Raw genomic sequence first — 24,370 nt, forward strand, 5'->3', positions numbered from 1 at the left:
CAGGCTGCCCAAGGCCCATCCAACCTGGCCTGGAACACCTCCAGGGATGGGGCAGCTGTGACTTCACTTGGCAACCTGGGACAGGGCCTCACCGCCCTCATGGTGAAGAAGTTCTTCCTTATGCGTAGCTTGAATCTGCCCCTCGCCAGTTTATACCCTTTGCTCCTTGTCCTGTCACTCCAAGCCTTTATGAACAGCCCCTCACCAGCTTTCTTGTAGCCCCTTTCAGGTACTGGAAGGTCACTATAAGGTCTCCTCGGAGCCTTCTCTTCTCCAGGCTGTATTTTCTGAACTATTTTCAAGGCTTTATAAGTTTAGGATGACCATTGAAATTTATTGTGAGTTGAAACTTGGCATAAGACATTACAAAGCAAGAGTATTTTCCTACCCGTATAGCATATCTGCTTTGGGTTATTCATTCTGAATACAGCAGGCACAAGGGCAAAAAGTAGAGGATGCTGTCACCCCATGGCCAAACATCCACCTGTAAGTGGAGGAACAAGAGATGAGTTCTGCGCTCAGGGTTGCTTCTGCATTTAACAGGAAACAATCACTGCACAAAGTACAAAAAACAATTCTAGGAGTGGAGACCAGAGCCTCGGCATGTTTGATAAGAAGGCAGGTGAATGAGGTTTTTCAGCATTACCACTTAGGCTTTAATTGGGTATAAATTAAATTGAAGTTATTTGGTTTTAATTGGCCATTAATCCACAGTTTGACTTTTTCCTGTCCTTTTGAAACAGCGGTTCACTTTTAAGATTTCAAATTTCTAAGCAATATGCAAATGGAGTTTGTTAGATTTTACATGAGCATATTAATTTTTTTAGGTATAGGTAATAATATTTGTAGGTATAGTTCATAGTTCATAATAATATGTATTATAACATTTCTTTGAGAATTTATAGTTATAGTGTATTACAGTTATAAATTGAATTTGTAGTTGTAAATGGAATGGTATTGAGGCAACACAGCAAATTCATGTTAATGTGTATGGAAGTGGGTTTCCACAAGGTCTCAATGGACTTTGTGTTAATGAATGTCCACTTCAGGGCTCATTCCAGTCAACATTGTATGTGGGAAGGATTCCAAAGCCACTTCTGAACTCTCCTACCAGACACATCTAAAACTCGCATTTCTGCAGGCATACTTATGGAACTCAAAGCAAAACAAAACACAACAATTGTTCTTTTCCAGTCCAAAACTGTAATTTAGTTTAAGACCACACGTCTGCTTGATGTTATGTGAATTCTTCATCCTACCCTGTGTGACCATCCTGCTGCGGCAGGGAGGGAGTGCTGGTCAGGCAGCCACCCCTCAAAAACATTCAAGAAAAAGCCTTGACTCAGCATGGCACTTGGAGCATCTGCTTGATTTGCAAGTCCGTCAGCGATCTCTTCTAGGTTCAGCAGGGCACTTAATGTCTAGGTATTCTTCTAAATTCCTCTCCAATGCCAAGTTCCTTTTAATTCTTTATGTGCTGAGGCTGTATCAGCTCACCGTCCTGCATCGCAGAGGAGCATTCTAGTGATCATAGACCCATAGAATAGTTTGGGTTGGAGGGACCTTAAAGATCATGTAGTTCCAGCCCCCCTGCCATGGGCAGGGACACCTCCCACTGGCTCAGGCTGCCCAAGGCCCATCCAACCTGGCCTGGAACACCTCCAGGGATGGGGCAGCCACAGCTTCCCTGGGCAACCTGGGACAGGGCCTCACCACTCTCATGGGGAAGAACTTCTTCCTTATGTCCAGTCTAAATCTGCCCCTCTCCAGTTTATACCCATTGCCCCTCGTCCCATTCCCACAAGCCTTTGTAAACAGTCCCTCTCCAGCTTTCTTGTAGCCTCTTTCAGGTAATTCGAAAGTCACTATAAGGTCTCCTCAGAGCCTTCTCTTCTCCAGGCTGAACAATCCCAACTCTCTCAGCCTGTCCTGTATGGGAGGTGCTCCAGCCACCTCTATGTGATGCAGTGATGCAGTGAATGAGCTTCTGAGGAAACCAGTCTTTGCCTGCCAGATCTCAACCTGTAGAGGCTGAAGCCATTTCTTCCCAGGTCAGCAGCCTCTCCCCACGGGGCTTTGCAAGCACATTCTTGCACTTCACAGCTGAGATTACCAGAAACCTGCCAAGGGAGGACTGTCTGCAGAACATGCAGCCATCCCTTCCAGCCAGCAGGGACAACTCCAACAAGTCAGTGTCGGTTGTTCCTCTCCCTGGTCAAGAGGTTAGCCTCTTCCAAGCCCACCCCTTTCCTCATTTGTCTTCCCTTGGGCTCTGAATAGAAGTAACAAACCACGCTGCCTTCAGCAGCAGCTCCTCCTTCCTCCTGAAATTCACCGAAAACCAAGGCAGGCGGGAAGAGGAATTGCAGCTTAGTGAGAAATCACAGGCTGCAGACAAGTCTGTGATCTTTACACAGACAGAAAGATCCCTTCCAACAGAGTATTTTTCAAACATTATTCACCCATTCCTATACTATATTTTGGGGCCTTTTACTTTATATAGTGAATATTCATGTTTTAATCTCATTATCCTTTGTAATCTAATGTAGCCCATAGCAACCTTAGTCACTGGAAACTAAATACAATTCAGAATCTTAAACTCTGTAAGCTCTGTCAGTCGTGGGCTGACCAGCCTGGCCGTGAGCAAACAGCAAGCCCAGTGTGAGGCTGGAAAAGAGTTTGCGGTAGTCAGCAATCAGTGCAAAAGGCAGTAGCTGTGAAAAAAAGAAGTAACGACATCATGGTCAGTCAATATACAGGTGGGCAATTGTTACCTTTATCACTGCTCTCCATTAATTATTATAATTATTCTTGTAGCTGTTGTATAGCAAAGATAGGAGCTGACTTTAGCAAGAGTTCACACCCACCTACAAGGTTTGCTTTCAGATAAGTCTGCATGCACAGTAATCTCGCGTATTAATCATTCTCTTAAAGTGACCTGTTCTTGTTTGTGGTTGCATTAGGCTGTCATGTAATTTGCTGGTTGGACATACGTTTGTGTCTGAGATATCCTCTGGGTGATATTTTTCTCAGGCAGACCCTCTCCGTTGGCAGTGTCTTGGCTTTGACACCTCTTGCCAGGAGACAGGTTGAATCTCATTTACTCTTGGAAGAGTTTCTCCTTTGGAATTCTGTTCAGCTCTGGTGCTTTATTCTACCATAATCCTGTTTAGTCTATAATCTATTTATTCTCTACCCTTGTATTTTGTCCCATGACCTTTTTTTATTCTAATAGGTTGCACAATGATAGATACAGTTTTTCAGGTCTAATTTGCACTACAGAGTGAGCCAATCTGCTGTGCACGAAGCAAAGCCTTTTTCAAATGCACTCACTTGTCCCTTCCCTTCTGCAGACTGTCAGGGAAGAGCAGCTCTGCCTTTCGGACCCAGCCCTGTGGGTGCCAGCGTACGTATCCCAGTGGGCACCCAGAACACGCAATTTTTCTACCAATTAAGAAGTATTTTCCACCAAACAGAAATATTTTATACTCATTCATGTACTGTAAAACACCTTCCAGGTATCAGTGAAGGATGTTAAATCGCTGGTGGATCTCTCAGACCCTGAGGAACAGATTCTGACAGGGGATTGTGTAGTTTGTTCAGGTTCTTCCAGCATCCAAAGCTGGAACAAAGAAACAGCTTCCCAGCGGGAAGCAAAAAAGACAGCTGTCATTTCCTTCAAAGCAATGAGAATTTAATCATTAAGATGGCTTTCAGACAGCTCTTATCCCCATTTCTCTCCTCAGATTAAACTGGTACAGCTCTCACCATTGTTCTCAATTAATTTCTAAATTAGAATGTTTCTTTAATTTGTAAGGGACTGGATGGAATTACCAAAGTAAGCAGTTCTGTGTATTTTAAGGAGTTGTGGCAAAGGGAGAGAGGAAAATCAATGAAGTAAAAAAGTTTCAAGAACTGAGCATTACTGTACGCCATGCGTAAGGTGTGCAAGCAGAAAGCAAAGCAAGTTCTAAACAGGTCATGGTCTCTGCTGTTAAGCAGGCTGCCCATTGTGTTCTTGTCTAAAAATGCTGCTGAAGAGGCCGGTGGTTTGGAATCTGAAACCTGTCCCACCTGTTGCCTCAGCTTTATAGTAATTTTTTTTCCAGTATGAGAATTTGTGAATTCTAGCCCAAAAGTAACTTACCCAGGTACATTCCCAGAAAAGACATTTAGCTCGATGACAGTCACAGAATAACATCGTGCTGTTTTGCTGAGACAAGCCAGCACTGGGTCCTTCCTGACAAGCTAGCATTAGTCATAATTACATTTATGTTTACATACACAAAGTGGAGTACAACATTATTGCTGTTAATGCAATAAAGTGCGTCGCTTGCCCTTGCCGGGGCATTAGCTTTGCTGGATAATCCACAGTGGTTAGCTGGGCTCTCCACGACTCTGGTATGGAGCAGCAAACCACACCAGTTGCTGTCAGCCTTGTGTCAGCCTCTCTCCTTGGACAGCCTGGACATCCCATGAAGGGGCACTGACGGCCAGCAGGATGGTGCCACCGCTGTGGTTCAGCCGTAGGATGTTCAGAATCAGCGAGGGGAGATTGTCTCTATGGGGAGCATTCTGAGTGGAAAGTAAAGGGCCAGTTGTTGCTCGCTGGGAAAAGAAAGGAGCTCTGGGTTTCTTTTAACTGAAGAAGGTCCACAGTTACACTGGTGAGACAGGAATGTGAACTCTGAAGCAAATTATAGAGATGTGGTTTCTAAAGTACATTAAGCCAAAAAGTGATATGCCTGACATAAATCCATAGAAAAGATTCAGAGAAAAGCATTGTGCCATCAGCCTTCCTGGTTTGTGCTGTGCCCAGAGTTAGGGCTTGAGTCCTGTTTACCCTCCTTACCCCTTGCTGCTAGATTGCCTGGGTGACCCCCCCTTTTTATTGCCACCTTTGACTCTGATTGTCAGTGCAATCACCATGGTGTTAGTGTAGATTTTGCAAGTAGCAGCTGTTTAACGCATTGTACTTTAACTACTGTGTTTGCAGGACAGTGTTTACCCTTCTGATTTGGCTTGAGTGAGATGCATATCATGGCCAGTTAGCTCTGCAGAGCATCACCAAGGCTTGTTAGTGTTTTGGTACATATGAAGGAGCTAATTTAATTCAAACCGCAATACATCTTATTGCTTAGCTTTTAACTATCTGCTGCCTAAGATGAGCATATGAAGATAAATTGAATAGGGTCATTTGTTAGGAAGAGAACTAGGGAACCCAAATCCCCCTTTCGGATTCAGGGTAATAAAAAGCAGTAACTCAGTGTGGAGGAAGGAACTAAGAGACTGGAAGCTGACAAACATTAGATGTCATACTTTGATTGATTAAATGACATTTCATTGACATCACACCTGTGTAGCAGCTCACACTAATGCTGAGTTGGGACCTTGTCCAATAAAAATATCATTTTTTTTTTTATTTATATCTGTGGCCTTACAACTTAGAACAAAGTCAAGGGTGCCCCATCCCTGGAGGTGTCCAAGGCCAGGCTGGATGAGGCTTTGAGCAACCTGGTCTGGTGGGAGGTGCCCCTGCCTATAGCAGGGGATTGGAACTACATGATCTTTAAGGTCCCTTCCAGCTCAAACCAGTCAATGATTCTGTGATTGTAACTTTCGAAGCACCCAAAGCTTGAACAGGCAGCCTACCTTCACTGTCCTTGCTTCTGGTAAAAGCATCTTAGACAATCTGAAAGTGTGTCAGAGCTAGAGGTAAATTGGTCTGACATTTTCTTAGAAAATAGGAAAATAGTAAATAATTTTCTGATGCGGAGTGATTGGGACTTTTCCTCTTTTGAAGTTCTCTTTCAATATCATGTGCAAATAGAAAGACTTAGAAGTGAGAGGTTTCAGAAATGTAAATACTCGTACCCGAGTTCAAAATAAAATCAGCCAAAGCAAAACTAAAAACCCGTGCACCCTACATGTAGATTCAGATGCAGATGTTTATGCAAACTTTGTCATGTTTCAAAGAGTGGAAGTGCCTCCTGTTCAAAGGCCACTTGCTCTCACCTATGAATTCTCCCTACATTTTATATTGCTGAATTGTTTCTAATACAAAATACCTGAGACAGGATGGAATTATAAAGCATCAATCAAAACTGACCTCTTTATGAGATAAGCTGAGACACAGTCCTGCTTTCTATGGTCAAAACATTTCCAGCAGTGTTGTAGGAAGTGTGACAACACCGCTAGGCAGCAGCAGGGAAAAAATAAAATGTGTAATCTTTTTTAGTACAATAAAGTGAATTAATTATTTCCTGTTAGAAAGTCCATTTCACCCATCTCTGTTACACATTTTATTCATTCTTAGACAAGAGAAGAGTTCATTAGGAGCATTCTTCCTGACTGGAAATGCCACTTAAGGAGACATTTATATACGCAGTATTGTTGGCTTGTGTTTCAAGTTAAGACACTGTTGACAGGATGGTTTATGATGTCAGAAGACTTTTCACCCTGCAGTAAGTATTTCTGTAAAGGTGTCCAATCATCTTCGACAACACCTGTCAACAGCAGTAGTGCAAGAATATTACTGACACTCCTAATGGTTTATTTTCCCCAATTGCCAAGGAGCTCTCATCCTTATTAACTCTAATACAAGCAGTTCATTGGACAGCCCGTTCCTTATTAAGTTAGTTCACAATTCCTGGAAGCCTTTGGTCAAATTTTGACAGCATTTAGCATCATGTTAATGTTGTTGCTTCAGTTAGTAACTCTTAGAAGTTTTATTCAGAAAACTCACCTGACAGTAATCCTTCTGGTTAAATAAAATAAATGTACCTGAAAAAAAGTTTGTGAAATAAGATGGAAAAGCAAGTTAGGAGTATCTTGAGAAAGAAACAAATCCTGAACAACTGGAGATAAATCGCACAAGCCTCTCATGTGGATGTTCCAGCTCCAGAACTGCCTCTCTGTCCACCGTCTCCAGAGTATATTTTGCATAACTCTGCTGGCTGACATACACAGAGAATAACAGACTATTTTTGCTATTAGTTATTTGGCTAACATGAGTGTTTGAGGGGCTAAATTTCAACTTTGGCACTGTTTTAAGCAGGGCAGAAAAGTTGTTCCACATGGAATTCCTCATTTATCCGTTTGTATTTTTAAATACATATAATATAGGGTATGTAAAAAAAAAAAAGACAGAAGCCATACTGAATACTGAAATTGTGTACAGTCTTTACTTATCTTTAGCACCTGTATGTGTTAGCGTTATATTTATTTATCGACGTGTATCTGTTATGTCATTATTTTTACATGAGCACTCGCTATTCATTCTTAAGATCGCTGTTTTCTGTACCTTGCACAAGACAGATGGTGGTTGAGGCAGAATGCTGCTGAAAGGGGAGAAAAAGACATTTTTTCCTGTCTAGTCATGGGACTGAGAGAGTTGGCTCTCCCTTGTTCTCTGCTTCAGTCACGGTTCTGATGGTCAAGGCTAATAATACCTGTACAGAAAGGTGGCATGATGCTTGCTTGCCCTCTGGGAGATTAAAACTGGAATTTTAAACTTCTGGTTATTTGATGTAGAGTCCTTAAGAACATTTTTATCGTATCTCCAGTTGTTTTTATCAATTTTTCATACTATTCATAGATCAGAAATTCTGTTAGCTAGAATTATTAACCCAGTTTTGAATTAAGGACTGTGAGTTCCTTACTTGCCTTGAATGAGTGTGTGAAAAGAGGTTGGAGTTGTCAGCATAACAAAGCTATTTTAGTGCACTTGATAGTAGAAAATCTTATGCTTTTAATGTCTTTTGGAGATGTGTATTACAAGAATAGTTCTGCTTTTTGCATGCGCAGAAATTTAAATTTGTGCTACTCTTTAAAAGAGAATATTTATGCTTTATTTCAAAGAGGCGGGTGAGAAGTGGGCTGGAAAGGAAGGAAAAGGGGATAAATCCTGAAGCCACCCTAGAGGGAGTAAAAAGTTAATGGTCAAATAAAAGCATGAATTAGCACACCTGTATTTTGCCCACTGAAGTCAGTGGAAATGCTTTCCAGTTTCTTGAGTACCATCGTGAATTTGTGCTGTCTGGGCCATTGCGGTATTGGAAGAAGCGAAATGAGCATCATGGATTCATGTCCTGCTTTTTCTGAAATACATGCTCTCCTGTTGGTTATCCCATCGGTCACTCGGCCACCTCCACAGCTCTGGGGCCAAGTTTGCAGCTTCAGGAGCGGCACACATGCACGCAGGCAGGAGCAAACCCACAGGCTTCATCCTCGTGACAGATTTTGTGTATGGGACTGAGAGCTGTTGCGTGTGGCAGTTCTAAAGCTTTGGGCATTTTTCTCGTGTCTTTGGTTTTCACAACATCTCCCTGTTAGGGGAGCAGCAGAATCATCAGGCTGGCTTCCTGAAAGGCTCATGCATCTCTCTGCCTCCCTTTTCGATTGCTTCTGTTGACGGGGTTTAAGTCCCATCGTCGAGGGGGAAGGCATCTGAACAAGGTAACATCACGCAAGACACCAGAGCATGGTGGGGGAAACCCTTATAAATGCTGCAACCAATTAAAAATCAGAGTTCACAGGAAGATGATTCAATTCTTGAAGCAGTCGTGGTATTTTCATCCCACTGTTCATTTGACTACAAGACAAGGTGATGGAGACAATTACTGTTATTTGAAAAGTTTTGTTCTAGAATGGTGTACATTCAGCAGTTTGTTTCATGGAAGTGTCTTCAGTGACATTCTTATTCCAAAAAACTCTAACAGAGCTTTTATTTACAAAAATCTGTTTAAGATACATGGCATAAACTAAACTATCCTGTCCCCAAAGCCTGTTAAATCATGGAAAAGAATCCCTTCCAGCAATTCTGAGTCATATTTAGGTTTGATAACTTTTTGAGACCATCTACGAAAGAACCCTCTTTCTTCCCAAGTTTATGTGACCCTTCTAGAGCACGGAGGAGGAGAGCCAATCGTTTTCCTTATATTGGGGTTTGTACCTAGTTAGGATTTTTTATTATGTCTATGTCAGCATTTCACTGAGGGCGAGATTTGCACAAGCCAAAGAGGTGGTGGTGGGAAGGGAGAAGCCTTATTCATTAGGGTTCAGCAAGACAGAATGCCCCGTGCTTCTGGTCAATAGGAAGGATGCTGCCTTATAAAAAGAAGATCTTGCTCCACTTTATTGTATCAAATTATTACCTGCAGATCATTTTGTCTAGATAAGTTTTGTGGCATTTATTTTCATCTCTGTCCCAGCCGTTAGAAATCTGATTTGTTGAAGGTAGTTGTAAACTACAGTAACTTCTTGACTGGGTGATCAGCACTAAAGGCCTTGAAAAACTGGCAGAAGTTTTCACCCTGTGAAAACGTTCAGATCAATAAAGCAAATTGATAAATACCATTTCACAGAATATAGGCTCTCAGGTAAAATGCTTTAACACATAGCAGTAACAGATCATTCCAGGTAAGGAACATCCTACTTTAAAAGCCATACAGTTAATGCTGTAAAAGGAAGGATTGTATGAAACGTGATTGATTCTTATACCTTATGTCATAAAAAGTAGCTTCACTTCTGAGGGGGTTCTTGAGTAACTAAAGTAAGAGATTACCAGAAAAAGTCAACCCTTAAATTGCAGACAAAGAGCTTCTACTACCGATAGTATTACATCATCAAAATATTTCACAGAGACTCAGAAATAAGCTGTACTTCTGTATGTCAGTGAAGCAGCAAATTGAATTCTCATAATATGTTTTGAAAATGAGTCTTGTTAGGTTTGATGAGGTGGAAAAGGTACTGAGATCACTGGTTTGTTCCAATACATTCAGTACGCTTTTCTTGGATGTTTGCCATGGCTAATCTTTTTAATGGCAGTGTAGCTTGTAAACCCATTTGGTGGAAAGCTATACATCTCAGTTGCAGAGCGCCGCACCAAGTAGAGTGGTAAATAAGTTTCCCTTCAAGCATACAAACCCTTTTGTTACAATATCAGAAATTTTATTTTAACTCACGTATCAGGAAAACCTCAGTATTGCCTTTATGAATTCAGCGATGAAAAGAATAAAATGCAAATGTCATTTTAAATACACCCACACATACGTATGTAGATAGTATGTACCAACCTTATGGTTTTGGTTTAAAGACGTTTACCGAGGAGAAACTTCAATTCATCCAGACTCTATATTCAGGAAACTGAGCCTGTCACAAACCCTCTGGATTTCTCCAAAACACCTCTTTAGCTGCTTAGCTGTGCCATTTTGGAAATGGTCTGGGAGTTCCAACTGTGGGCCTCACGGCATGATGAGCCATCAGCAAATTCAAGGCTCTATCATATTAAACTAGGGAGAATTCTTGGATAAAATGAGGAAAACTTTGGCCTCGGCCTCCTGACAGTTGAACCTGGATGTGCTGCCTCGAGTGCTTTGGACAATTCCAGACTGTGGGCTCACTCAGGCGTGTTAACTTATTCTAAGCTCTTCTGCAGGTTAAAATAAACATGTTCCGTTGCCTTTTGAAGCGAAGTTAGAATGGACTGGACATCCCATAGCACATTTATAATGACCCCACAGCATAACTACCGTTTAGTCACCTTCTATTCCAGATGCCTTTACAAAATAATTTACTTTTTGTTAACACAATTTCAATTAAGGTGCAGAATCTTACGCAGTCAGCATCATTATCTTTGAACCACATTCCAAGTTCCTTGGTTCTGCAGAAATCCCCTAAAAAGCCTGCTTTCCTGTCCTGTCTTCCTTTCTTGACAACTTTAAAGAATCCATGCAGGTGGGTTTTGTGTACAGCTGCGGAGATCCCAGTGCTCCAAACTCTGTTTTCTGTTAAATTATTCCCGGCTGCCTTTCCTTGAGAGAATCACGTAAAGAAATCCCATGAAATGAATAGGGTCTTTTTTTCTCTAGGTTTCCCTTTTCCTCTTCTGCCTATTAATTTTCCATAGTCATAGCCAAGAGCTTACCCTGTACTTGAGTTGTTGTTGAACTGATGTTCATACTTGCACATACGTACGCACAGATAGTCTGAGGGCTTTAAACACTCACATGCAAAAATGCGAGGTAAGAGGTGGGAGTTTGAAATTGTGTGTGTCTCAACATGTTGACCTAAAGTAGGATTGTAGATATGAGAAGAGAAACAGAGAAAGAGCACATGAGAAAGAAAGGGGGAGGAGAAAAGAAAGATAAATAAGTAGGAGAGGTGTCTAAAAGATCTGCTTTTTGCTAGTTAAATTTTTTAGTTAGTGTGGTCATCTGAGCCAGAGGGTCCAGGCTGCTTCAGAAGTTGCTCATGATTGTGATTGTGGTTTGTTTGCAGTTATCCGTACAGCGAGGACTCTAGCCAGGGAAAGCAGTACATGAATACGAGATGTCCAGCCTGGTGTGACAGAATCCTGATGTCCCACTCAGCCAAGGAGCTCATTCTGAAAGTAAGTACGGAGCTGCAGCCCCCTCGCTGCCTCTGCGTTGTGGTTATCTTCGACAAAGGTAGGTAGGGCTGGCGCACCTCGCTTGTCCTTGAATTTTCAGTTGCCTGTAGCAAACGTTTGCTAAGCTGGAGACAGCATATCACAGCAATAATAAACTGTTATACCTCCAGTGCTTTTCACCAACGAATGTGGATTTGTTTCAGTTAACCCGTTGGCAGTTTCCGAGGCACGAGCTTTCACAAACGCTTCTGTCTGAGCTGCCAACACTGGCTGCCGCCCTCTCTCCTGTGCTGCTTCTGTCCTTGTCGGTGCGGTGCTGGGATGTTTGTGCACCAGACTGGGAACTGTGCCTGCTTTAAAAAAGAGTAACAGAAAAATAAAACTCTGCCATCAGCCCCACAGTGCAGTCCACTATCCAGGACTGTGACAGCACTGCCTGCACCCAGGATTCAGCACAGATGCAGATAAAAGTAACTGGGAGCAGTGCTGACTGAGGAGCAGTGCTGTTCAAAGAAAAAGCTGTGCAGCAGCAGCTTGAGGTATCCGAGTTAGAAACGTGGTAGATTTAGGTTCCATCTGTTGCTGATGGTAAGAACTGGATTTCCCAGTCAGATCCTAGATGAGCCAAACCTCCTATCGCTGTTCCCTGAATGAAGGCAGAGTCTCCGGCGGGTAGGCTCCTACCTTTGGCACACCAGTTAAGTGTCGAAATGCAGACATTCCATTACAGCTTTAGAAATACGGTCATGCAACATTTTTAGAATGTATGGTTCTTCCTGGGATTTTAGCATATAGAGCTAAAGTAAACTTGGTGATGCTCTATCCAGGCTAAATGACCTAAATATAGTTCAGGAGCTTTCCAATAGTCCTTTTCTTTCATTTTCTCCCTCCTCCTCACTCCTCTCTGCTTTCTTCTCCTTGGAAACACTGAACCAGGTCAGCCAGTTGCGTATGCCAGGTCCCACTGCCTCTGTTTTTTTCCTGTGTGCTTGTTCATGGCAACTGGAGCCCCGTCCTATTTACGCTGCCTATCAGTTGTTCCTAAAGGACCAAGAGCACATCAGGAAATAGGCATGTGAAGTAAGGGGATCTCACCCCATACCATTCTGCTCGGAGCTGGATTTTCCCCCCTGTGCCAGCTGAGGCCACGAACACAATGCAAGAGGGAATGTGCTGTGACTTCTCAGCACTGTTGCACTGAGGTTCTCTTACTAACCAAGTTGTATGACTGCCCCATACGTAACAGACTTACGAAACCCAAAATCACCCGTGTTATGTGTCTCTATTTTCCTGTATAACTAATGCAGTTTAATAGGAGTGAACTGCAGAAAATAATCTTTGCAAACAAATCCATTTTTTACAGCTCTATGCCTTTAATTTTCTTGTTTAAATTAATTAAACTCTTCAGCTTCCTTTGCTGGAGTTTATAACCTTCTGTTTCTCTCTCTCATCAGGGTTATTTATCTCATGATTAGACTGTTTGCTTTGCAGTATATAACTCACAGAAAGGCTGAGAACACTTTTTCCATAGCTACTCAAATTTCAGTTTTATGTACTTCCTCACTACATTTTAATGTGCAAGACGTGTCTGTGGGGTATCTCGGATGTTTCACCCAAAATTTTAGACAATGCATGTACAGCAGTATTTAATTAAAAAAATTTGCAAAGCTAAGAAGAATCCAGGCTTTATAGTAAACTTGTAATGTCAAAATCAATGTTATTTGATAGTCTTATGCAGAAATATCGTATGAAAACAGTGAGACCTTACCCAAAATATTTCAGATAGTGCTTGGTGCCCGAGGAATTCCTAAAGAACAAAGGATTAAAACCATGGAAAGAGTGGCCAATGAGGGAAGTTTTTTTTTAAAAAAAAAGCTATGAATAAGGAGATAAAAGTGTACACAAAGGCTTGAAGAGTGTAAACAGTACAGAGGAAAAGGAATTCTTTCAGATTATCTAGGGGGATATAACTTGGATATAATGGGAGAAAATTAAACAAAGGAAAACAAAGTTAGAGCGTTAAAGAAACTTGTAACTGTGAGGTCTCGGAGCTCAATTCTTAGTCTCTGTGGAATAGAAACACAGTCAGTTGGATCATTCAAGGCTTACATTTAAAAAATGCGTGTAATTTTATCTCTGCAGCTTTGCATTTGCAAATTACGAGCGTGTAGTTTGGGTTATCTCCAGAAATGCATATGCAAAATTACAGATGTAGATGAGGCCAAACTGGCATGGCTGTTGAACTCTGTGAGTCTGTGCCGGTAAAGGAGTTCATTTATCCAGCTCAAAACCAAACTGTGATTCTCGCCCGTAAAACTTAATGAGCATATTCAGTAGAAAAGAATGCTGAACTGATAGGGGAGAAGGCAAAATGACCTTACAAGTTTTTGTGGTTCTACGCAGTAAGCGGTCTTTGCTGTGCCATTGAGACGTTATTCCATTGCAGAGCTTTACGCTTTGAAGCGTACAAGAAAGTCAAACCAAATTTTAATTAAGTGATTACCCTTTAACAAACCCTTGAAATGTAAATGTATATGATTTTTGGTTGCAAATAGCTACTGAAAATTTTTATACGGGTAATTATTTTGGTGAATTATTTTTCCTTACGGACAAATAAAGAATTTGTTTTTCTGCCTTAGCAATTCTCTCTTTTATTTCAAAGAAAAAATGTCGTGCATCTGCATTTTATTCCTACGTAAAGAAAGGGAAGTATGCACAACATGCCACGCTGTACAGTGCGTTCAGCTACGCAGTAGGCATTACAGATTGTACAGACATGGGGCTGTAAACAGCTTTCATGCAACATCATCTATCATGCCATGGTCGGTTACCTCACCATCATGTTATTTTATGCTTCCTGAGCCCTAAAACACCAAAGGTTGCCCACTGCTAGGGAGCTGCGTTGATGCCTGATAGCATGAAGTAATGAATGCTCAGCCAAGTGTATATTGTTTCTGCTTGTGCACCGCTGTAATTTGTTTATCTGTCTAAAGATTATGCAGTTGAAAATCCACAATTTTATGCTGCCTTTGTAAATTACCAAGTCGCTTTTGATGAATGTATCCCCACTTCCGATGCTAGTGGCATTATGATCTTGAAATATTGGAAAGTGCTCATGCATACAATGCAGAAGGTTATGTTTTTATATTTTTGGCAGACAACCGTGCTATAAAGTAAATCTGACCTTAAGCTTCCTTACTGCATTAAAGATAATTCAGTTTTAACTTTATAGTCCTAAATGCTACTGTTTATATAAAGTTATTGCCCAGTCAAACTTGACTGATTACAGATGAGAAAGTCTTGACTGTTTCATACGAAATAAATTAGTATTGCCAACTGGTTTAAAGCACGGCTATGATTTTGTTAGAGACCTGAGCCTGTGCAGGTTGCAGATTTAATTAGCTTATAGGAATTGTTTAGCATAATAAGAAATTGTCTTGTGTGGCAGTGTATTTGTGTTTATTCCTGAAGTACCGTGCTAGAGAATTAAAACGGATTCTGAAAATCGCATTTATTGCAAATGGCAGAAAGATGAGTACATTTTATTATTCATTAAGCTACAAATGCTAAAGAAGTCGGTGTATAGGGATAAAGTTCAGCATGGAACAAAATGAAAGCAATTAATAATGGAGACTGGAGGAATGTCATCTTTCATTTGCTGCTGGTTTTCTTAAAGTCACTTAATGCTTTTTTTCAGATGAAGAAATGTATCTCATAGAAACGGTTAAGGATTATACTGACAAACTGTAAATAATTCATTCATTTCTCTGAACACTTTAAATCACCTGCATGATGAAATCAAATGCTCTTATAAGGCAACGTGGATGGCATTTAATTCAAGGAACAGCATATATCCCACCTAATTCCATAAAAATTATGCGTTGTTCTTAAAAAGGGACTGGCCAAATGTGCCAGCTGCATTTCAGTGGCCAAAGGCTAGAATGCAATCACATCTGAATTATTCTTTTCATCTATCGAAGTGTTACTTACTAAAATTTCTTGAGGTCCCAGAAGCAATGTAGTGATTTCTTGAGTTATTTTATGTGGACAAATGGCACAGATTACGTAAAAATTCATTCTAGGTGGTCGTTCTCAGAAGCAGCCAATGTCACTGAATTGAGAAACTGGTTTGAACTGTTTGTATAAGTTATTTCCATATTGCTTTCTGTTTCTGTAATCTAGAGAATACCTGAACTGACTAGTGTTTTGTCTTTTTTGTTTTTTTCAACTAGTCAGAAAATGATGAGAAGATAGTAATATATGACCACATTGGGCCAAATGTGTGCATGGGGGATCACAAGGTAATTAAATTAAACATTTTAGTATTGCGTCTTCTACATCTTTTTTTTTACAAAAGAGAATGCAGTAGTTCCTGTTAATTCTATGTTGAAGTCAGCTATTTCTCTGTCCTGTTTTTAATTTAAAGCTTCCAAAATCTTTTAAAGTTGAATTCGACTGAAATCAGTGTATTAGATACTTGTATGAAACCAAATAAAGAACAGAATGATGTGCGCTAGAATGAAAGCGTGATACAATCCCACGTGAAGAGGAGCAACTGTCTGTGCACTTAAAACTGTTCTTGTAAAGCAAAAGTATTTTCATTGGGTTGTCAAAATTCCTTCCAAAACACAGCTTCAGTTAATTTGGTGCCTAGCTGCTTATTAGTAAAATAACATATTGGCAGTTCCATATTTAAGCAACAAGTGAGAAAAAGGACATAGAATTACATAAATACCAGTTGTCAGATGGGAGAAAAGGACATAAGTGTTGTAAACAATCTTCTCTTCAAAGGCAGCAGATGGAAAGCTAAGTTAGCAATGCAGCACAACTGAGTGTTTGTTTTCTTTGAGAAAAGCTGATTGAGGAGTGGGAGTTAAGTCTGGAAGCTTATTTGAAAAACCTTACTAGAAACTAGCAAAAAATTGTAAACAGTATGAGAATGGTAACGTATCGGTCCTGGAGGCAGCGCTGAGGCTCCTCGAGGGTAATTTGGTGATGGATAGTGGGTAATTACATGTGTGGATGCATGTATACACCAAAATCCAAATTCACAAGTATAAACTTTTATTTCCTTGCATGGTCAGAGTTCTGGTGGGGCAGGGTGTTGTGTTTCTAAAAAAAAAATCTGTTTAAGGCATTGGGTCCAGAATCGTCCAGATCACATTTGTAAAATACAGAAATTTCCTGACGTCTCCAGTAAAATGGAAAGTTTTGTATGTTCAAAGCTGAAGGACCGCCAGTTCAGAATCAGTACTTTTTGTTTCCTTTGTCATCAGGGCACTTCAGATGAGTTTTTTTTAGCAGGGCACTTTCAGTGGAGCCTATTCTGTGATAAAAGGGAGTTGTGTGTGTGACCCGATCCTCTTCCCACAGAAATCGGTGGCGAATTTCCCCTCCGATTTCAATGGGAGCGGAGATCCTTAAGGAGTTGATACAGTTCTCTTGTGCATTTTGTAGTTAGATTAATCCAAGAAATGATTGCATCATTTCGTTTGTGGTCATAGAAGGAATTTTTGTTGTATTTACTGACTGTAAGAAAAACAAAAAGTCGTATTTCAATTATGTAACTTCTATTTTTCCCTGACTCGCTGCAGCCTGTGTTCCTGTCCTTTCGAATAGCTGCTGGGGCAGGTAAACCTATTGCAAATGTGCACAAGTGTTGTGTCGTGCAGTGATGTGGTGGTAAATATCATTTTTTTTTTTCCTTTACGTTTAAATTCTCTACATCGTTTCCCCTGTGTTTATTTTTCTTTTTAAAAAAATGCCAATTCTGCAACAGGAAAAAGATGCCTACGGAATGAGAAGATTTTCCGTGAAACCACACTGTAGCAAGGAGGGGAAGGAGTACGCAGTATACTGAAATAAATAATCGTAACAACTGTATTGATAAATCAAGTCCCGAGTGCCACATTTTTAGACTGCTGATCGTACACTATGCTTCAGCATCTGGACTCTGTTCAAGAAAAGCCTCACATACCTCACTGTCTTGTATGTTCATGTGACATCAAGTAGAAACGTGGAATTATTTTTTATATATATGTCACAATTCTGTTGCCAAAACTCTAAATAGACAGCAGAGACGTTATGTATTTTAGATTTCACAACTTTCGACTTTTAATAAGTGTTTGTCGATGTGGAAAAGCTATTTCAGCATATTATAAACTCTTAAAGGTGTCATGCCTAACATTATATATCTTTACCACTTTGGGGTTTTGTACATTGGATTGTATAGATAGAGATATTGATGGTTTTAAATGGTCTTTTCTTTGTTGACCAAGGCTTATGGTTTGTGTTTTAGTTTTAGCGTTTTGTTTTTCATTTTTATAATTTTTTTTTCTCATGTTATTTACTATACTGCCATGTTACATGGTTTTTGAATCACACAGCAGCTGCTTTCTATACATACATATATGACATGTGTATATATATGTATGTATGTGTATATATACACAGATATATAAATAATTTATAAACCTGACCAAAACTTACGCTAAATATACTTTCCAATATGAATGCTTGAGAGTGCCATATCAGCAGTTAGTGTTGGAGTCTTAGCAGGTTTAGTTCAGTGTACATCAACAACCAACATTTATATATTAAATAATATATAGCAGTGCCATCCTGGATACAGATATATAGCATCCTATATAGCACATATATTAGCAGTCTCACTTTGTTACTCCTATAATCCCTTCTTTCTATGTAATATTAAGGATTGAATGTGAAGTTCTTAGCTAGGTTTGGGTGTAACTTTCCAGAATTTTGTAAACCGTTTTTGTCCGTCTTTTGTTACTGTTTTATGGTGCCAATATTCTATATTGAAACAATAACAACACGGGAGAAGAAAATAATAGTCTGCTTCAAGTAGCAACTGCATTGGACACAGACTGTATTATAAATACAGCGTTAAAGAAAAAAAAAAAGGACTGTAAATTTTCCTAGTTAGTAGCCGAGTGCAGCCTACGATATAATCCTGTTACGAACATTTTTTCTCCCGCCACTAAATACAACATTAAAAGGTGATTAGGGAGTCTGTTGATGAAACACAAATGTATGTTTTATTGATTTAATTTAGAACACTACAGAGTTCATGGACTGCGTGATGGCATTAGATTGATGCTTGACTTTGGTATAAATCACTACCGTTGAAAATGATTTGATGTCCGCTTGCAGAGTGTTTTCTCGACAGTACGGTCCAGGTTTATACGAAGTACTGTTGCCCAAAGGGTGTCTGCAGCTCTGTATCGTTATTGTGCCATGTCGCATTATAACCACACAGTAATTCTATTTAAGCGAACTCAACTCATGATAACTTCGAAGGCCTTTAGAAATGAGTACTCCGGTTCTCAAGCAATAAAACCGATCATCATGAACACGGCTGTGTCTGTCCCTTTAATTTGGGCAGCGGAAAGGGGGGGGGGGGGGGAATCCCAGGGAAATTATTAAATTGTCACATTTCTTATTAACGAGTTACCTTTTAATCTCCTGCCAATTATCAGGGTCATTTTTCACAGGGGAAAAACCTGTGTCATAGAATGCAGTTCTGGTGTTAATCAAAACACAATACGGACCGAGGAAGAGGCGTTGGCGTTGGAGTGCGGATGCTCGGGGAGCAATCCAGCTTTATGAGCTATTCATGACATGCCAGTCCCCAGCAGCTCCATAAATTGGAGACCATAAACTCCGCCGTGGTTACCTCTGGTTTCAGAGAAGAGCGTCCGCCTTTCCGAAGCGGGTTGAAGCCTCGCGTGCATGGATGGACGGAGAGAACCGGGAGCTGCGAGTTACAGGGGGTGACGCACAGAGGGGGTCCCGAGTGTAACCCACGGGGAGCATCCTGAGCCCTTCAAGGGAAACCAGAGGCTTCGGAAAAGCAGGATGCTCTCTCTCACCGGGCTCTCCCGGGTAGGATTCCCACCTGCAGGGAGCCAGGAAGGCTCCGGATTCCCTTCTGCCAGAGCCCGGCTTCCCGCAGCTCCTTCCCAGCCGCCCCCACGGGGATTTGTTGGTCACGGGGATGAGTTCCAGAGCCACTCTGCTCCCCAAAGAGCTTCCCGAGGACAGCTCGGGGCGCATTCCCTTTCAAACGTGGGAAGGAGCAGATGTGAATAATCCGACTTTCAGGTGCGGGTTTTTGGTTTTGGTTTTTTATTTCGTCCCGTCGTTTTCCCTTAGGAGCCGCCAGTGGGGCTCCTCCGGTCCTTCGCTGCGGTTCCAGCGTCCCATCTCGGTGTCTTCAAAGCCGAGGTGGGAAAAGATTAATTTCTAAACGTGATTTACTCCGTCTGCAGCCGCGGCTCGGCTCGAGTGAGGTCTCGCCAACCCCCCTGCTCGCAGGAATTCGCGGGACCCCCTCTCCCTCCCCCCGAAACACCTGATCTGAGCGAAATAAATCATCAAAGCGAGGGAAGCGGCACCTGCATCCCCGGGGGCGGCGCGGCAGAGCCGAAAGCGGAGCCGGTCCCGCATCCCATCCCGCGGAGATTCCATGCCTTTTCCCGCAGGGAGACCCGGGGCTCAGCCCCAGCAGCCTGCGGGGATCGGGGGGCACCGCGCTCCGCGACCGCCCCGTCCAGGATCGCCCCCGGGAAGAGCCGCGCGTTCCTTCGAATTGAAACGGCACAAAAGGGGCTGTTTGCGCCCATCGGGGTTCGGCGGCGGCTGAAGGGAGGAAAGCGGAGCCCCGGGCGGCCGCGGGGCTGCTTAATTGGCGGATTCTCGTTAGGAATGTCGGAGACGACAGAATCATACAACCACAGAACCTTAGAATAGTTTGCTTTGGAAGGGACCTTAAAGGTCATCTAATTCCAACCTATGATGATGCTGGGAGACCGGGAAGTCTGCCGGCTCTCTTTCGGGCATTTGGGAGCATCCCAATCCTCTTTCCTCCCTTCCCGAGCGTTTCCAGAGGCACCAAAACGCGTCTCGGTGTCCTCCCCGCACACGGCGGGTTAAAGCCGGACGGTTCAGCTCCGTGTCCCCCTTTCCATGCTCCTCTCCACGGGATTTGGAATCCCGGCCGCGGGTCCCCGCGGGGCAGAGGAACCGTGGGAAGAGCGGATTAAGGAAGAGAAAGCCCCAAATCGCTCTTTTCTCCCGGAATAAATCGTTCTCCTGCCCCATCCCGGCAGCGAGCGGGACCGGGAGCGAGAAGAGGTACAAAGCGGCTCAAGGAGAAGCTTGTTAAATAATTTATTGATTTATACAAAGTCTTTCCAACCCGTGTGGAGGCATTATTTGATCCCAATGTAAAATCAAGTGTCCCGTTTTTTTCTCTCGTGCTTTTTTTTTAGGGGGGGTGTTGTTTTCCCGTTTGATAGTGTTAAGCGTAAAATCCAGAGGCAGGAGAAATCAAACCGCCGAAACACTGAGGAGAGGGAGGGAGTGAAAGAAAACAGCCGATTTTACACTAGAAATATACATCACAAAAATCTGAAATTTACTATATACAAAGAGGCTGAGCTCGGATTTGGCGACCCATACAAAACGTAACAAAAATCTGATTGTTAGGAGCAGGAAATCGTCGAGAAGGCTAAAAAAGAAAAAGGGGCAAAAAATAAAAAAAGAAACAAAAAAAAAAAACCCTCAAACCTTAACGGGACACAAACCAAAAAAACGGAACATTTGGAAAAAATTCCTCTGAAATTTACACCGATGAGAAGGAAAATAATTTCATAACTTATTCTGTAAAAAATATATACATTTCACATACATCTTAGGCTGTACAACACACCACTTGAAACATCCATGTAGGATCGGGCTCTGCAGCCGTCGGTGCCCTCACAAGGTGTCCGAGCTGGTGCTGCAGGGGCTGACGAGGGACAGGTTGGTGGATTTGTGCTTTTTCAATAGCCTCGTGATTTTTTCGTCGTCTGAGTTGGGGTCCAGGGGTTTATTGTATTCGTCATCGTCCTCATTGTCCGAACTCTCCTTCAGCTTCTCCGTCTCCGAGTCGTGCTTCTTCTTCGCCGAGGCCATCTCTGCCGCGTGTCGCTTCCTCCACTTGGTCCGTCTGTTCTGGAACCAGACCTGGGCACCGGCACCGGCACCGGCTCAGCCCCGACGGCGCGGCCGCCCCTGCCCTCCTTTCCCTTCCCTCCTTTCCCTCCCCTCTTTTCCCTCCCCTCCTTTTCCTTCCCTTCCCTTCCCTCCTTTCCTTTCCCTTCTTTATTTTCCTTTCCCTTCTTTCCTTTTCCCTTTCCTTTCCTTTCCTTTCCTTTCCTTTCCTCTCCTCTCCTCTCCTCTCCTCTCCTCTCCTCTCCTCTCCTCTCCTCTCCTCTCCTCTCCTCTCCTCTCCTCTCCTCTCCTTTCCTTTCCTTTCCTTTCCTTTCCTTTCCTTTCCTTTCCTTTCCTTTCCTTTCCTTTCCTTTCCTTTCCTTTCCTTTCCTTTCCTTTCCTTTCCTTTCCTTTCCTTTCCTTTCCTTTCCTCTCCTTTCCTCTCCTTTCCTCTCCTTTCCTCTCCTTTCCTCTCCTTCCCTTCCCGGGAGCAGCCGGTTATGTCACCAACCGGAGCTGTGCGACAGGAAAACGTTTCTCATAACAAACGGAATGCAGTAGCCAAAAAAAAAAAGTTAATAATATCAATAATAAAAAGTGCGGATGAAGCCTTTGCTTAAAAAAAAAAACCGTGTGTGGTTGTGCAGGGTGAAGTTGTGCCAAATTTCTGGACACGGTCAAAGGTGGAAACAAACCCTCTGCGAGCGGCTGCACGAAGGGGATTTGTAGGATAGGGGTTGGTTTGGATTAATTTTTAGGGGGAGCAAGTGGGGCTTGTTTTCTTGTTTGGGGTTAATTCTTTAGGGGGAGAGAGTGGAGTTTCGGGGTTTGTTTTCTTGTTCGGGGTTAATTTTTAGGGGGACAGAGTGGGGTTTGGGAGGGATTGTATTTTCGGTTTGGTTTGGTTTAATTTTTTTAGGGGGAGGGAGTGAGATTTGGGGGGGGCTTTAGTTTTGGGTTTTTTTTTTTTTTATATATAATAATTTTTCCCCTAAAATCGTTTGCAGCACAAAAAAATATCTTAGCGCAAAATAAGCAATGTGGAAAATGGACCTCAAATCTATCCCATAGCCAAATTAATTAAATTAATTTGTAAATTAAATTCTAATTGGTTTTAAAAACGCAAAGCTCCGGTTTGCCGGTGGCTGCTCCTCCCGGCGCCCCCTCCCTCCCTCGCGGCACCCACCTTCACTTGGCTCTCGGTCATCCCGAGGGAATAGGCGAGCCGGGCTCGCTCCGGTCCTGCCAAGTATTTCGTCTGTTCGAAGGTTTTCTCCAAAGCAAAAATCTGCTGCCCGGAGAAAGTCGGTCGCGAGTGTTTCTTCTTGCCGTCCTTGTCCAAAACCATCCCCGTCTGAGCTGGAAGCGGAGGAGAAACGGCTCCGTCAGGGACGGGACCGGCGCTAACGGGGGAGGGGGCGGCGGGGCCGCTGCGGGCACCCGGGGGCTGGCGATGGACGGGGTACGGCACGGGAGCATCCCGGGACAGGGGAAGGGGTGCGGCCCGGGGAGCATCCCGCTACCGGGGAGCCTCGGGAGTGGGATCCAGCCCGGGGAGTATCCCGGTGCAGCGGTGGGATCCGTCCTGGAGAGCATCCCGGTGCCGCGGCAGGATTCGGTCCTGGGAGCATCCCGATACCGGGGAGCCGCGGGATCCAGCCCGGGGAGCATCCCAGTACAGGGGAGCCTCGGAATCTCTCCTGGGGAGCATCCCGGTACCGGGGAGCCTCGGAAGCGGGGATCCAGCCTGGGGAGCATCCCGGTGCCGGGGAGCCTCGGAAGTGGGATCCAGCCCGGGGACCATCCCGGTACCGGGGAGCCTCGGGAGCGGGGATCCAGCCCTGGGAGCATCCCTGTGCCTCGGTGGGATCCGTCCTGGAGAGCATCCCGGCGCCGACGCAGGATTCGGCCCGGGGAGCATCCCGATACCGGTGAGCCCCGGGATTTGGCCCGGGTAGCATCCCAGTACAAGGGCGGGATCCGTCCTGGAGAGCATCCTGGTACCGGATTTCCCGGGGAGCCCTCCCGGGGAGCCCCCCCGTCCCCGTCCCCCCCGTTCCCCCCCGCCGCTCCCCGCACTCACCGGGGCAGGAGAGGCGCGGGTCTCTCCACGGGGATCCCTGCACCACTCCCGGCCAGAAGATGGGCGGCCGCCCCGGCAGCTCCGCCAGCGGCTTGGGGTACCGGGACACGGCGGCGGGGTTGAAGTACATCCCCGCGGAGGCCGCCAGCCCGTTGATGCGGGGCAGCCCGCCCAGCAGGTTCCCGGCGGCGCCCACCGGCCGCCCCAGGATGTCGCTTATTCCGTGCGGGGTCCCCAAGGGCAGCTGCGTGCCGAGCCCGCCCAGGGCCGGCGCCTTGAAGCCGGAGGGGTTCTGCAGGGCGTAGGGGAAGAGGGAGGTCTTCATCTCGGCCATGTTGTGCAGCGCGGCCAGCGGCGTGCTGCTCAGCACGAACGCGCTCTGCCGGTTAGCATCCATCTGCCCCACCGCTAACATCGGCGGGCATCGACGGGCGCCCGCCCCTCTCCGGCCCCGCGACGGGGCGGGACGGCCGCTCCTCCGCCCGCGGGATCAGAGCGACGGCGAGAAACAAAGTTTTGCTCGGTGGTAAAAAAAAAGGGGGGAGGAGGGGGAAATACAACAACAACAACAAAAAAAACCAACCAAAAACCCGTCGCTTCTGCGTTCTCGCCAACTTCCAAGCTTGGAACAGCGCGGGGAGGGAGAGAGCGGCCCCCCGCCGGCGGGAGGAGGATGCTGAGGATGAGGATGGGGTACAGCAGCGCGCGGGTCTCCGCGCCCCGGGGCTCAGATAACCGCGCGGGCACCTGCGAGCCGCGCTCCCATTGGCCGCCCGCCGCCCCGCGCCGCCTCCAGCCGCCAATCGGCGCCCGCCGAGCCGCCCCCCCCCCGCCCCGGAGCATCACCGGGGCCGCCCCCACACCCACCCCCCCACCCCCACCCCCCGCCGGTCCTCCCG

General features: G+C 44.2%; 2 protein-coding genes across 4 annotated transcripts in view; one reads left to right on the plus strand and one right to left on the minus strand.

Annotated features, from left to right (window-relative positions):
- The window catches only part of INPP5A (inositol polyphosphate-5-phosphatase A), a 246,022-nt gene extending 228,628 nt beyond the window's left edge, over positions 1 to 17,394 (plus strand). Inside the window, exons 13-16 of one of the 3 annotated variants that reach the window (XM_054071414.1) lie at positions 11,281 to 11,392; positions 15,625 to 15,693; positions 16,987 to 17,023; positions 17,172 to 17,370. In XM_054071414.1, the coding sequence (XP_053927389.1) occupies positions 11,281 to 11,392; positions 15,625 to 15,693; positions 16,987 to 17,023; positions 17,172 to 17,221 (268 nt within the window). In that variant the 3' untranslated portion in view covers positions 17,222 to 17,370. Of the gene's footprint in view, positions 1 to 11,280; positions 11,393 to 15,624; positions 15,694 to 16,986; positions 17,075 to 17,171 lie in introns of all 3 variants that reach the window. The other 2 variants (XM_054071415.1, XM_054071416.1) reach the window with 2 other exon arrangements.
- A 2,876-nt stretch (positions 17,395 to 20,270) lies between these two features.
- NKX6-2 (NK6 homeobox 2) lies at positions 20,271 to 24,150 on the minus strand. The gene is made up of 3 exons (XM_054071813.1): positions 23,472 to 24,150; positions 22,575 to 22,747; positions 20,271 to 21,421 (listed from the first exon to the last, which is right to left on the minus strand). Exons 1-3 carry the CDS (start codon positions 23,884 to 23,886, stop codon positions 21,173 to 21,175), a joined length of 837 nt encoding a protein of 278 aa, XP_053927788.1. The 5' UTR covers positions 23,887 to 24,150; the 3' UTR covers positions 20,271 to 21,172.
- Between the last annotated feature and the right edge of the window lie 220 nt (positions 24,151 to 24,370).

This window comes from Cuculus canorus, chromosome 7 (assembly GCF_017976375.1).
Source record: "Cuculus canorus isolate bCucCan1 chromosome 7, bCucCan1.pri, whole genome shotgun sequence".
Classification (NCBI taxonomy): Eukaryota; Metazoa; Chordata; class Aves; order Cuculiformes; family Cuculidae; genus Cuculus; species Cuculus canorus.